General features: G+C 36.6%; 1 protein-coding gene and 1 non-coding gene across 2 annotated transcripts; one reads left to right on the plus strand and one right to left on the minus strand.

Annotated features, from left to right (window-relative positions):
* The first annotated feature begins 367 nt into the window (after positions 1-367).
* CFAP276 (cilia and flagella associated protein 276) lies at positions 368-5,083 on the plus strand. The gene is made up of 5 exons (XM_070939681.1): positions 368-445; positions 1,757-1,873; positions 3,563-3,678; positions 4,355-4,482; positions 4,964-5,083. The coding sequence occupies exons 1-5, from the start codon at positions 368-370 to the stop codon at positions 5,032-5,034; spliced, it is 510 nt and encodes a 169-aa protein (XP_070795782.1). The 3' UTR covers positions 5,035-5,083.
* A 4,674-nt stretch (positions 5,084-9,757) lies between these two features.
* LOC139316089 (small Cajal body-specific RNA 2) lies at positions 9,758-10,105 on the minus strand. The gene has a single exon (XR_011600339.1). It is a non-coding gene; the product is annotated as a small Cajal body-specific RNA 2 (non-coding RNA).
* Positions 10,106-15,203: the final 5,098 nt, after the last annotated feature.

A 15,203-nucleotide genomic window follows, 5' to 3' on the forward strand; every position in this document is an offset into this window, starting at 1 on the left:
GTCTTTCAGAGCTATTCCAATACGCTTAAACCTGATGGGCCGTAAACATGAAGGAAAGGGGGGTTGGACTTTATAAGTATCCTTATAAAGGCGGATTTTTCTTTATTTCATTTGGAGCATAAAGCGCGTGCTGGATTCTGTCCTTTCCTGCCCCGCGCCGTTTTTGTGGTTTCTTTCCGCCTCGCAAGAGCTCCGCTTTTCTTTCCAGCCATTAGAGGGCGCTTTGATACGTAGTGACCGGAAGACTCTAAAAGACCCCGTCGCCTAGCAACCGCCATCATATCCTAAACAAAACTTGACACGCGGGGAGAGAAATCGGCATCCGCAATTGACAGCTGGCAACCCTACTGCTGAGAAAGACTGGAGTATGTCACCCGCTAGGAACTCTTTTTCATTCCCTCATTACGAAAATGAAAATACATACAGTGGTAATGGGAATGCACAGGTAAGAGCGATCCCTTTATTTTTTTTCTTTAAAATATATAAAGCATTTGCATTGTGATGCAGTTAGTTTATCCTAATGAAATTTAGAAGCCAGATGCTGTGAACTCAATGATAGGGCAGCCTCCCTTTAGCTTCTTAATGTTTTACAGATGATGCTGGAAACTACTTTTGAACTTGAGATACACATTTTATGATGTTTATTAATACAGGATAAAATGTGGAGGTCTGGCTTTAAAAATAGCCCTAAATATATCTAGTATGTGCAAAATGCACATCTGGAAGATATATCCTATTTTTCTTGCTTTTCAGACAATTACTGCCCCTTAATGACTCATATTAATTATATATAGAGAAATAGGCGTTCCACCCAGACTATTAAATCAAAATGAACAAGAAAAATAGATTCGGAGGCAAAGGATAAAAGAGATCCAAATTGTCAAAATTACATGACTTCACTTGCTATAATGTTGTTTATAAAAATACAAAACATGAAAAGAGCACAAAGCGATTATTATAAGTATGTTTATATTTCACTGAGGTAATGAGAACTTCCTTAAACAAGGGGATTAGGAAAAATGGAAAGACAAGAAAACACTGAACTACTGTAAAACATAACAATAGAACCTCTGTCAGAATGTGTACCAAAGATTTAATTGGTCAAATCTGAGTCAAACCAACCAATCAGTTTTCTCCAAGTCAAGCAATCAGTTTTGGGATGTTACCAAGTAGGTAAATTAACTTCAGTCTTCTCCAACGTGATGCCCTTCAGAGGTGTTAAGACTGCAAGACTCAGACTTCTATGCTAATAGTTTCGCAAGATGTTTTTGCATTTTATTCCAGCTTCTCTGGAGGTAACAGGTTGAAGAAGACTGCCTAAAATACGTTAAGAATCCTTTGTAACATGCAATCTTAAAAACACAAGGGCAGTTCTATATAACATTTTAGATTTCCTTTTAAAGCAAGAATGGTTTGATATTATCCATCTGCTGAAATTTGTTGCTATGTTGACTTTTTTACTGATTAGAAAAACCTGTGTATAGGTAGTCTCAACTTACAACCATTCATTTAGTGACCAAAGTTACAACAGCACTAAAAAAACTGATTTATGACTGTTGCCGTGTCCCCATGGCCATGTAATGAAAATTTAGATATTTGGCAACTGGCATGTATTTGATGATTCTAATGTCCTGGGGTCCTTGGATCCCAACTTCAATAGACAATATTGGAAGTTATTATAAATAGTAAGCAGTTCAGTTAAGTTTTATCTTTTTATGGAGTCAGTATAAGTTTAGTATCATTCTTATTGATCCAGAAAACCTCCTATGGCATGCCCTCCCATCTTTCTCAGCAACAAGACACCTGGAATCGGCTACATGGAACAGCAACTTTGGCAAGCATTAGGAGAGAAGTCTGGTACTCAGAACCCGAGGTAAAAAAGAAATGATATTGCTGTCTTTGTTGTTTTTCAAGGTGTCTTCTCTTTTCTTTATTATTTAGCCCCTTATTATCCCTTCTTTAAAATGCCTTAGAAATGTTATGTGTATTAGACCGACCTTGGGAACTTCAAAGGACACTTCATTTTGATAAAATGTTTGTTTGGAATAAAAATTTACTATCTGCTTGGGATTTATTTAAAGAGTCAGTGAGTCTTTGGAAATTTTGGCAAGTCCTTGGGTCAATTTTTATCAAACAGATGTACACCTTTCTAGCTTTGAAAGCTTCTAGATGCATTAACAGGGAAGCTGTAAAAAAATTGAACTCGATTTACATGAGAAACAGATGATATGGAGTAATCTTAATATGAAAATGGGCGAAATGTTTCATTAGAAATTCTAAGCTGAGTAAGGAATCAATGCCTTAAATAGGTTAATTATTAATAGTACTACTTTAAGGATTTGCAGTTACATTTTGAATATAATTACTTGTCAGTATATTCAGTTTAAATATGTATGATTAGAACATGGCCTAGATGTGTTTAGCAGCTTCAGAGAAACAGAAATTCTTTAATGTTCAAGAATGTTCAATAGCAGCTGTTTGAATTTGAAATACAATCTAACAATTCAATTCTATACAAATTAAAGTTAGGACAGTAATATGTTATTTGTGGAATAAGGAATTCTTGGAAAATCAATGGGCCCAAATTTTTAAAAATGCTAAATACACTTGTGACATATGGATGAAGTTACTTGATTAGAAATTCTTGGTTCATGTTTACTGAACTTTCCAAATAAACTTTCATTCTTAAACATTTTTTGTCATGGCGTTTCTCATAATGAAATTGTAAGATATTTCTGGGTTCTTTTATATAATTTGGTTGTATTCTATCATAGTTTCATTTTAGAGAATATAGTTATCGTATATATATATATATATATAAATGCATTCCAAGATTACAGAATTTTACATTGTATTAAGAACTCTTCTGAAGAGTTATTTACTTTCTGAGATTGGTTTTCTTGAAGATGTTTCATTACCAAACTAGACAACATCATCAGTGTTAGTAGGGAGTAGGGTTTGCTCACATTTTACTAATTGGCACAAACATGGGGATCAGTTAAGAGAATCAGCTGATACAGGGAAAAACAACACTCCATGTGTCAAGAGTGAATTCTAGAGATGTTTTGATTTCTGAAATGTATTTATACTATTTTAGTATGCTTCTATATGATCTAGATCTATATGACCAAGGTAGATAGCTATTACTACTATATAATTTTTTAAAAATCCATTATTATTGATATACTTTTAATTCTATTATTTCCATTAATTTCACTATAAAAGAAATCACAGTAGAATGAAGCAACTTATATTGATATATAAATTACAGCTGTCTGGATAGGGCATCTTGCTTTTCTATGTTGTGGTATAGATACATTCTACTAATCTGGATAGATATATAAAATAGTGCCACTTTACACAACCTTAATTCTGAGAACATTTATTACTAGGTTCTTACCCTAATACATATCTTAATTTTTGCTTTCTCAGTTTTGCTGTTACACAGGCAATTCTTGAAAAGCTTGCATAAACTATTTCACTTTTAAAACATTTCTACTATGCTATTCCTAATTTATGCTTGTAAATTAACATGCTCCCCATTTACCAATCTCATTTGCAGATTTCTAAAGACAGTTTGGATTTTAACCTCAGTTCTCTATACAATCACCATGAAGACCTGCTTAAAAACAAAAGTCAAGTAGTCCTCCATAAAGAGACCCTCCTGGATGACCATGGGTAAACATAAATTTTTATTCTTCTAAATTTAAAAAACGAGCATCAGACTCCAGTGGATGCATACTCTTAATAGTGCTGCAATTCTTGTAGCCATGAAACCAACAGTAGGATATACATTGTGTAATCAATAAGCCCATAGTCATAATCCTACCAATCATATTTATTAATTATATTTTTACATTAAACACATGATGTCCACATAAGCCACATTTCCTTTTCTTCAGAGTAAATTTCAACTGGTATCAGGCATGTAAAATACATATTTAATATTTTCAATTTGGAACAAAGACAAATGCATGTGTGAAAACATAACAGATGTTTCCAAGCTCTAGAATGCAGTCTCTTGACTACTGTATATAGACATATACTCGACAATACCAGGGATAGTTTAATTTATTTTCCATACTGAGCAGATGATTAGACTCCATAGCCTAAATGGCCCTTTTTAACTCTATGATCAATAATTCCTGTTAGAATTCTAAGTGTTCTCAGACATTTGAACAGCGCGCTATAATTTCCTTAGCTAAATAGCCCTATCCTATGACTTTTACTTAACAAAATATGTTAATTAACAAAATATGTTAATTCACCTTAATGTTTATCATTCAACAATTATCTCTGCCCAAAAGGCAACACTTTCTTGCTAATGCATGTCCTTTGTTTTTGAGCACGGCAGAACACTGAAGGGTTTAGAGCCTGTGAAGAAATACACTTCAGTTCAGCATCCTACCTCCAAGGGTATTACTGTGAGACACTGGGTTAATCCTGTAAAAGAATCTATCCACCACATTGAGGGAGCCATTGGTAAGCATGACCATTAAATGCCTCTTTTGGTTGAAGAGGAGCTAAGGATAAGAACAGAAACCTTTTCAGTAGATCGATTTTCTACCTTCCCTTCAAGTTAGTTTAGATAGTTTTATCCAGCTTTCTTTTAAGACAATATATTATATCCTTAATCACAGGTCTGTGTTAAAAGCTTCTTCATTCAAAGTAGATAATAACAGTGTTGTAAACTTTATATTATAAATATTTAAATTCCAATAGTGAAGTAGAAACTAAAATACAATAAAAATTGGTAGTTCTTTAAAAAATGTTCCCGGCTATATAACTTACAGTATTTTAAAGATAGAATCATTAAAAAGTCAAGAGAGTTCTGTAGCTTTATTCCATTGCAAGATACCAGTTATTTACATTTGTGTGTGTGTGTGTAGGTGTTGGGGAGGGGGAGTGTCAATTCTCAGAACAGTGAATGACAGCTGACAAAATGATTTGTCTTTGTTTGCAGAATCTCCACATACTGCTGCCACAAACAGTGGATATTCCCGTAAAGAGAATGGTGGGATCTTCTATCATTAATGATTTTTGCAGGGTCATGTTGCAGCTTTATTCCCTTCGGCCTGTAATTGCTTCCCATATGCTAACTCTTTGCTTACTGTATGCTTAGTTTTCAGATCATCCATTAAACCAGCCAGCTTCACTGAATTTTAGTAAAAGCTCAACTGTGCTGTATTTGAAAAAAACAGCTTGTTTTTGCCAATGGACTGAGCCCCAAACATATCAGCCCTAATAAATTCAGATATTTGGTTAGGAGGACTCAACTAATAGAATCTAATCTACTTCGGGCTCACCTCCAAAGAAGCTACTACTTCTTCATAACCATAAACAGTATTAATTTACACAATCTTAGCTAAAAGTATCTTAGTTAACATCTCCAAAGCAAAATATGAACATTGATTAAATTAAAAAAAAAATGTTTTTCAAACACAAAGTGCAAATATAACTTCATTCCTAAATTATTCCTAATACACTTATAGAGTACTTCAGAACACAAGTCCCCAGAAGAACAGAGTGATCCAACTTCTGAAGATTAAAACTATTATATCAAGAGCAAAAAGAATGCCAACCAGGAACAAAGGCTGAATGCCAAAATACACAATTCTATAACCTTTTTAAAAAGTTCTGCAAGTACAAAAACTGCCACGGATCAAGGGGACTAAGCACCTTGATGTCATTTATAAACGCCACGGCTGGGTGCAGACAAGTTTAACAAAAGCAAGCTGAAGCCAAAGTTTGCCAATACAACCGAATCTCAAATCCAACCCATTATTGAACTGATATTTTCCCTTGGAGTTTTAAGTCTGGTACTTTTGAAACATGTTAGATTATTAACTATGCTAAGTATGGGTTGTGAGAATTTGGCTCTAAAAAAAAAGGATAAGAAACCCCAAAAAGACAAGTTTCTATACCTTTCAGACTTATTCAGTTCCTGTCTCCTGCATTGACTTAATTTTTGATCCTTTATCTTCACATATAAAGCCATATTTTTAAAGATTTTATCTTTTGTCCATTTTTTTCATTATTTAGTATTAACTCCCTCCTATTGCAGTTTTTTAAACTAATCCATGCTGCAGTAACACTCACTTAGAATCAACTCATTCTCTTCTGCTGATCTTTTTTTTGCCACTCTCAATATGCATTTTAATTCATCTTTTCATCTATCTTCTTTCACATTATTGCCTTCTGGTTTCTGTGCTGCAATTTTTCTGTTTTTCTACAAAAAGATTTTTTTGGTAGATTCCAGATAATTGTTTCACATTTTGGTTTCAAACCAACTATATTCTTTCTTGTATATGAATATTAAATCATGCAATTTCATGAATAAACATTCTAAGCATTATATCATCTCAGTTACAGTAATTAGCATTAAAGGTTTTATTATATATTTGTATCTTGTATCTTATCTGGAACATAATCACTTCCCAAGCCAGTTCTGGCTGATTTGAATTGAAAATTCATCTGAAGTCAATTTCTTCTCGTTTTAACATATCACAGTGCTTGCTTAATGGCTCACAGAAATGGAGATAGGCACTGCCTCTAAAGTTTCCTATGACTAGCAGAGTAAAAAAACCCTAATATGTTTTTAATTTTTTTAAACTTAAATTTCAGATAAACAAATGTGAAATTTCCACTCTAAATTGCTTGGGGAGAATTTCAGTCAAGACAGAAAGAATGTATATTGCTAAACGTATTTTAGTCATTTTTTCCAACCAACTGCAAAAATCTACAATTAAGCACTATCTAAAATTAGCTTGCTTGTCCTGATAGATTAGGAGTTCCCAATGGGGTGTGGGATATTCCAGGGAGTGAGAAAACTTGGGTTTAGAAGTTTCAAAATTATAGTGTATATGCATAATTATATGCATATAATTATTTACTTTTGTAAGGGGTGCGTGAATATATTGGAAGTATTCTAGGGGTGCGGGGTATAGAAAAGGTTGGAAACCCTTGTGCTAAATGATAAAGTTTACAATAAGATTTTTTTTACCATGTTTCCCTGAAAATAAGACATGTCTGGATAATAAGCCCAATCAAGCTTTTCAGTGCATGCGATAAACCACCCCTGCAAAATAAGCCCCCCCCCACTTCTTACATTCATGCGCAGCCGGTGCCACTATTTCCTCTGGTTGCTTGCTGCGCAACCAAAATGAAGTGAGGGTGGAACGGGGGGGACATGCCCTCCCCTCTGTTCTTCGTGCCAGCTGAGCGGCCCAACACATCCCACCCCACCCCAATGGCAACAGCAGCCTGGCTGCTTCCCTTCCCCACCATCTCTTTATCGAGAGGTGGTAGATGGGGCAGGGGAGAGGCAAGTCGCGTGGAGCAAGACGTGGCTCCCTTTGCCATCTCTTTTCCCCCTCCTCACCGGGCATGGCAGGGCTCCTGCCCCTTGGTTAGCCACCTGCTCCCTTTAGGGATGCAATTTGGGGGTGGCAGGTGGGGCGGGTGAGAAGCGGGATGCAGGTCTTACCTTTCAAGCTCCATCACTTTCCTCGCCGTTGTGTCCAGGGAAACACGGTGTAAAAGAAAGCCTCGCGAGTTCAATCAAACTTCTCGAACTCATGATACGGTTTTCTTTTACAGCGTGTTTTCCTGGACACATCAAGGAAAGCGACGGAACTTGAAAGGTAAGAAACAAGTCTCGCGGTCCAACACGTCCCATCCCCATCCCAATGGCAACAGCAGCCTGGCTGCTTCCCTTCCCTGCCGTCTCTAAAGAGGGGTGGCAGGTGGGGCGGAGAGAAGCGAGACACATGGAGCGAGACGTGGCTCCCCTGGCTGTCTCTTCTACCCCCCTCCGCCGGGCATGACAGGGCTCCTGCCCCTCACTTAGCCACCCACCCCTTTTAGGGATGCAATTTGTGGGTGGCAGGCAGGGCGGGTGAGAAGCGGGACATGCGTTTTATCTTTCAAGCTCCATCACTTTCCTCGCCATTGTGTCCAGGGAAACACGCTGTAAAAGAAAGCCTTCTCGTGAGTTCGAGAAGTTTGATTGAACTGAGGGGGGGAGAAGAGATGGCAAGGGGAGCCACGTCTCGCTCTAGGTGTCTCGCTTTCTCCCTGCCCCACCTGCCACCCCTCTTGATAAAGAGACGGCGAGGAAGGGAAGCAGCTGTTGCCATTGGGGTGGGGTCTGATGTGTTGAGCTGCTCGACTGGCGCGAAGAACAAGGAGGGGAGGCAACGGCAGCGACAGGACATCCATTCCTATGCTCGACGCCTCCTGCATCCCCAAAATAATAAGACCCCCCAATAATAAGGCCAAGCCCTTATTTGGGGGGATCAAAAGAAAATAAGACCCTGACTTATTTTGGGGAAAACACAGTACTACATTCATGTAAAAGTTGGATTCAAACTGGTTACTCCTTGAACATTATCTCCTTATATTCTCAAAAAAGCACAAGGCCAAGACTTCTGTGTATATTATTTCTCCTGCTAGTTTAAGCCTTCCAACATAGAAAACAGACTTTCCAGGGGGCTTTGAATTTACTTATAATCTTCTTCTTCTCTCCATCACAGCAAACAAAATTTTGCTGTATATTCCCCTGCATTTATTATTATGGAAAGACTACATCCCCCAAAACATTGAACCCAAATATTTATTTCTAGCATAATTTTAGCAAAATATATGAGTATCTCATGCACCTTAAATAACATTAAAAAAATTAAATATTTTTAAGTTCAATAAGCTAGATAATACATTGTGCTACATTTTAAAAGTATATTGCCAGATCCCACACTTTAAATTTGAATTTTTTTAACAAGCCAGAATATAGGCTTTCCATTTGTTTTCTGTCCAGTCATGATCAATTCTAGGGGGTGGTGTTCATCTCTATTTCTTAGCTGAGGGAGCCTGTATTGTTCGAAGATGCTTCTGTGGCCATGTGGCTAGCATGACTATACGCTGAGGTACACAGAATGCTGTTGTTACCTTCCCACTGAATTGGTACCTATTTATGTACTTGCATGCTAAGTAAGCAGGATCTGGGGCAAGTAATGGGATCACCTTGTCATGCAGCACTCAAGTTCTGAACCCAGGCTGCTGGCTAAACAAGCTCAGTCTTTTAACCGCTATCATGTCCAAAAATGCATTCCATACACACATAATTATTTTCCAGGAATGCATACCAAGTCTTCATCTTGGTCTAATCTCATTTACAAATGCCTTCTTGTCCCAACAAATAAAAATAAGAAATATCACTAAGGTTATTAGTGATAGGGTTTGTCCCATTTCAGTAACTTAACAAAGGTTTCAAGTGAGGTCACATTTTGATATTTCAGAGGTATTGCTGGAACTTTTTAAACTCCCTTGATTCCTCACTATTGACCATGATAGCTGGGAATTTCTCATTCTGTTTAATGTTGGAATTTTAATTTGGATACTAGAAATAGCATTTATTTTTAAAGCGACTTCTGAAACTTGTATGCACACATTAGTTCCTGAAGAGGAAGCTAGTTTGGAGCTGTAAGAGGCAGCACCTTACCCACCATGCGCCCGTGTGCTTTGATAAAATCCATTTTATCGTTTTTTTCAAAGGCGCATACCGTACTCAGATCGATCTTTAGAGCATCGCCAGCCTCTTGGGCGCATTAACTTTTGTTAAATTTTAAAGAAAACAGACTCAACCGCCAGCACAGGGCTGCTGATTAAGGAAAATCGAATCCTGACTTTGCTGGACGTCGGTGCTTCTAGCCCGAAGAATAAAAGGCCCACCAGAACAAAAGAAGTTCCTCGGCTGAAGCCGGATCAGAATCGCTTCGATACGCATTGGCTAGGAAGAGGAACTTTCCAACCTCCAGCCTCATCTATCTGATCAATTCATCATCTCCGACAATACTGCCGCACGCTCATTAAACCGAAGCTTCTCTGTACAGCGCCAAGGGCTTCACAGAAGCGGGTCTTTTCATTTCAGGCCGAGAAAGCGGCGACATCTCGGCCCGATCAAATAAGATCAACGTGTAAAAAGGAATGTAATTGTTGCCGAACAGGGCCACACACACACACACACACACACACCTCACGAAGCCTCACATAAGACACACGCGGTTCAAGCATATCCTCCAACCCACGCTCGCTCCCACTCACAGGCACACCGCGATCACTCCCCCCTGATTGCCGACACAAAGATGGCCGGCGGGGCCTCCGCGGTTTATCTACTCCGCATTGCATTCTGGGCATCGCACAGATCTCTGGGCGGGGTTCGCGCGAGCTGCGACTTTCCGTGAGATCCGAGGAGGGAGGAGGGAGGACTGCGCATCAGAGCTGCCAAGAAAGCCGGCGCCTGATTGGGCGTATTAGTTACTCGGTGTTCGAATGGCCGGAATTTCGAAAAGAGTTTTAAGGCTGCTGGGTAAGAAGTAGTTTCAGAATAATATATGAAGGTGGGGGGGGGGGGGAGAGTAGTTGAAGTACTTGAAGTGGTTGCCTTTTCGCTTAAATTGCCTTTTCATTTGAATTTACTCTTCTTCCGCCACGCATCCGTGATTATTTGTGTGCTGCATTTCCACGTTACTTTCCAAAGGTTCACCGGAACCAAACAGATCCGTCAATCGGCACAGTAAGCCTAACAGTATGTTCTGTTCGTTTCCTTTCTCGATGTACAATAAACGTATGGCTTTCTTACTGGTATTTTATAGTGTGCCTAAACGTTTTAACTATGGTGTTCATCAAAAAGTCATCAACAATGAAAACTGATATTTATTTATTTATTTGTTTTATTTATTTGGTTCGATTTATATGCCGCCCTTTTCCGGAGACTCAGGGCGGCTTACAATGCATTAAGCAATAGCCTTCATACTTTTGTATATACCTGCTTAGTAGGGCTTTGCCCCGCCCCCCCAGCGGTGTTCTTTTTTATACAAAGTCAGCTTATTGGTCCCACAAACCGGGTCCTCATTTTACCTACTGAGGCTGAGTCAACCTTGAGCCTGGTGAGATTTGAACTTGCAGTAATTGCAGGCAGCTGGTATTACTTAACCGTGTTTTAGTCTGCTGCGCCACCAAGGCTCCTTAAAAATGCATATAAAAATGCATTCATTAATTATATGTGCACAGTATTTCATAATAAATACAATCTGCATTAGACTAATGAGAACAATCGCAGTTAAAATTTCCTTGAAAGTGACATCGCTATAATTTGAAACTTTGGGGTTACTATGTGGCAAGGCAAGTATCTATAAAGCAACTTTTCTCAACCTCAAGAAATTTTACCTACGAACCTCAACCCTGGGTAATTCTGGGAGCTGAAGTCCACACATCTTAAAAGTTGCTACGGCTGAGAGATGCTGGTCTAAGGAGTAAAAATAAAACTGTACTGTTAATTGTCTACGGAGATTCTCAATCATCCAGGTAATGGTTGTCCCAAAGGTGCTTTTTTTCAAGAGACAACTGGACTTCCTAGATATTTAGCTATGCACTTTGGGATGAACACCCTTCGAATGGTGCGGGAGCATGAACAGATTTCCAGAAAAATTGCAGACTACAGGAACTATTTGCACTTCAGTTTGAGATGTAGACTTTACTTTTATTTAATTTGTATACCACCCTTCTCCAGAAGGACTCAGGGCGGTGAACAGCCAACAATAAAATACATACATACAAAATTTAAAAAACAGAACTAAAATCGAATTAAATAATTTGGCCCAGACAGATTAAAACCCCAATCAATTTAAAACGGATTTAAACTTTGAAAATTAAAAGATATTGAAAATATTAAAATATTAAAATTGTTTAAAAATTGTTTAAAAAGAGGGAGAAAGTTAGGCCAGGCCTGCCTGGTGAAATAAAAAGGTCTTTAGAGCGCGGCGGAAGATCCGGGATCCTCCGTATCTCCGGGGGGAGCTCATTCCAGACAACACAGACTCATCCTTAACAGCCTTCACCTGTGTTCAACGGTGAAGGGACACAGGGCAGAAAATATTCTGCAGATGTCAAAATTGAACAACCCTCTCAACAGAGGGGGAGGGATACAACATCATCTCCAATCTACAACACAGTCCTTTCAACAGTTCCAAGAAGGCTCTACACCCATTTGCACTACTCAGGTGACCCTGAGGACACAGATAAACCTCCAAGTGGCGTCAAGGACACTCTAAAAGGATGCAAATGACCAGCTGTCTGCAAGGAGTATAAATCCTTCCATTCCCCACCATCCAGTCAGAGCTGAAGAAGCTTCTTGGATGAGAAGCGAAATGTCTTCAAAGAAAAACAAGAAAGTCCATTTGCCTCTCGAAAAAAAAGCATATACTGTTAATCCTATGAGAACACAAGCATTCGTACTGATTTTCATAGACCCTGAAAAATCTGGAAAAATAAGGAGCCTGGTTGATGATAATGCAATCCTATGAATGTGGACTTTCTATCTGTCATAAAAACTGAGTATTTCTCTATCTTTCTTAGAATACCAGAGTTCCTATATCTTAGATGTAGTCATCCAAACAATTAGAACTCTACAAAGTATTTAGCTTCAATACCAAGATAACTAACTATTCAAGTGCAGGTTTTTTAAAGGTAGGAAGGCGTAAATGAAAAATATGTAATTAGAATTGATACTGATAACTGAACGCTGTAAAAATGGAAATGTGATTTTAAAATAAAAAAGATGAATAAAGATTATTTAAAAAAAATAAAAAACATTAACTACCTTTGTTATAGGTACAGTATTATACATGTTTCTAAGAATATATTTACATTCTTTTACAAATGGATTTTTCCCCTTACCTCCAGATAAAAGGATAAAATTGCCAGATTATATTACTGCTAGTGAATAGCCAATATTGATGTTGGCTCCTTCAATGAGAGTGAAAATGTTATAAGATTTTTAAAAACTTAGTCTCATCATCTGCAATTTGATGAAAATTATAGATTAACCATACATAGGAAGGGCAACTACTTTAAAATGGAAACAAATTTAAGTTTTCAAGTGTGAATATATTGGTTATAAAGAACATACAACTCCATCTTTGTTTTTGTTTTGGGAGTGTTGAAATTACTATAAACAGTCATTTTAATTTATTAATGAATTATGTGGAAGAATTCAACAGAAGCAAGCAGAAAGTAATCCTGACTGCTTAGTAAAATGTTAGAATTGCAATTAAAGCTTCACATTTTTCTTGACAATATTATACCAGCTACATTTTTATTCCTTTTGTGCAGTCTCATATTCACAACAGGTATGGAAAGAAGTTGCAGATACAGTAAGTGAAGAAAGAATTGAAGAATTATAAGCAGAAAGTTCATTTGCAACTAAATAAACCAATTACAGAGCAATTCTCACTAAATGACTAATTAATTAAACTCCATTGGAATTGGGTGTTATCAGTATTAGGTGTTCTAATGCTTCATTGCTTCACTGCATTTCCAGATGGCTTCCATATGTGTATGAATTGATACAAATATAACTAAACTATTTATTAAATTTCTAGGCTGCCCATCTCACTATCCAATTTAAAAGAGACCCTACAATAATAAGTACAGGCATTTAATATTTGGGATAAATACAGAGAAAAAGTCCAGGTTTTTCCCTCTTTGCTTTGTTTTTTTAATACAAAGGAAGCCAAAATATTTGTCCAGTGGAAAAGTAACAATTTGCTCAGGTTGCAAGACTTAAAATCTTTTCAGATTCTTACAAGGATCTAGTTTACCTGATTAGTCCTTTCAGATAAATAACACAAAAATAACTTCAGGAACAAGAGGGAATACAGGTATTCAACTTGCTTAGTGGCAGTTTGAAGTTACAACAGCACTGAAAAAAGTGGCTTATGGCTTTTTCATATAGCTATTGCAGCATCCCGTGTCAAGTGATCAAAATTTGGATGCTTTGCAACTCGTATATATTTTCTGAAATGTTTTTGAAATGTAATGAGTTTGATCATTTTTCTTATATGATCAACCTTTTTGGAAAATAATTTATATTAGAATGAAACATATGTTTAAAGTTTAATCCCTTTTGTAACCTGCAATATTTTTATTGAATTTTACCAAGTTGCATATTCCATCTAAAGATACAGAACTAGTTGTATATATGTTACCTGCAGAAAAAGTATATGTTTTTTACTGAAAAGGATGTTTGAGTCCTTCCTTGGAAGAATGGCTGTCAAGTTATAGGAATATACCTTGATGTCCAAAGTAATTTCATTTTTAAAGAGTACATCTTGATGCAGAATTCAATTTCTAACTGGAAACCATTTTTCATAGATCTGTACTACACCTCAATTTTTTCTACACTAAAGTCTACATTTCAATTTTCTGAGAAATTTGATCTCTAATGTTGATCTAATTATATACTATTTTTCCAAGGAGTGTTTTATTTTGTTAACCAATAATAGCAATTTTAGTTTTTCCTTTAAAAATGATATATTTCATCGCTTTATGGGCAACTAATATATTTAAAAATAGTATTCATGATATTTCAGATAGTTTATTAAATATCTTTATATTCTTTTCATATGTCTTTTATTAATTGTTCATATTCTTTTAAAATGTTTAATATAAAGATGAAAAAACCTAAATACTTCACTACAAAACTTGGTCATCAGCTTTAGGTGAAGAAAGGAAATGAAGAGAAGATTTAGTGGATCAAGCAAGTTCACTTCCAATGGTTAAAAATTTTTTAAATAAGAGCATTTTGAATTATAGAGCTAAAACAAAGCCATTTCTTATGCATGGCACAGATTTTCATATAATCCCATCAGGGAAAATGGATATATATCATTACATTGTATCGAAATGCTTGTCAGCATTCCTTCATGTCCTCTTAAAAATTTGACAAAAGCAGTGAAGAATAAATTGTATCTTTTAGAGTCTGATATTTATCTTCATTAATGGAATAATCCTAGCATTGATCTTTGACAGCATTATGGTTTCCCAGAATTATGTATTGGTAAAGTACCTGTAGAAAGGTTCCCTAAATTACAAATAATCAAAAACGGAATATCTCTAATAGATTTTTTTTCCAGAAAACCATTAAGATTATAATACTTCCTTCCAATCACTGTCTAGATAATTAGCTTTCATAGCAAACATAAAAATATCTTCAAATAGACAAGAAGCTTTTTAAAAAGTTGCTTTACTGATTGCTAACTTGTATCATTAATGTGGTCAACCATTTATGCAATTTGTTAAAAGAAATCTAACATTTCCATTGGAGACATGCCTTGAAGTAAAATCCTCTAAATGCTGAAATGCTG

The sequence above is a fragment of the Pituophis catenifer genome, unplaced genomic scaffold (assembly GCF_029215685.1).
Source record: "Pituophis catenifer annectens isolate HBS135680 unplaced genomic scaffold, rPitCat1.0.hap2 SCAF_3, whole genome shotgun sequence".
NCBI lineage: Eukaryota > Metazoa > Chordata > Lepidosauria > Squamata > Colubridae > Pituophis > Pituophis catenifer.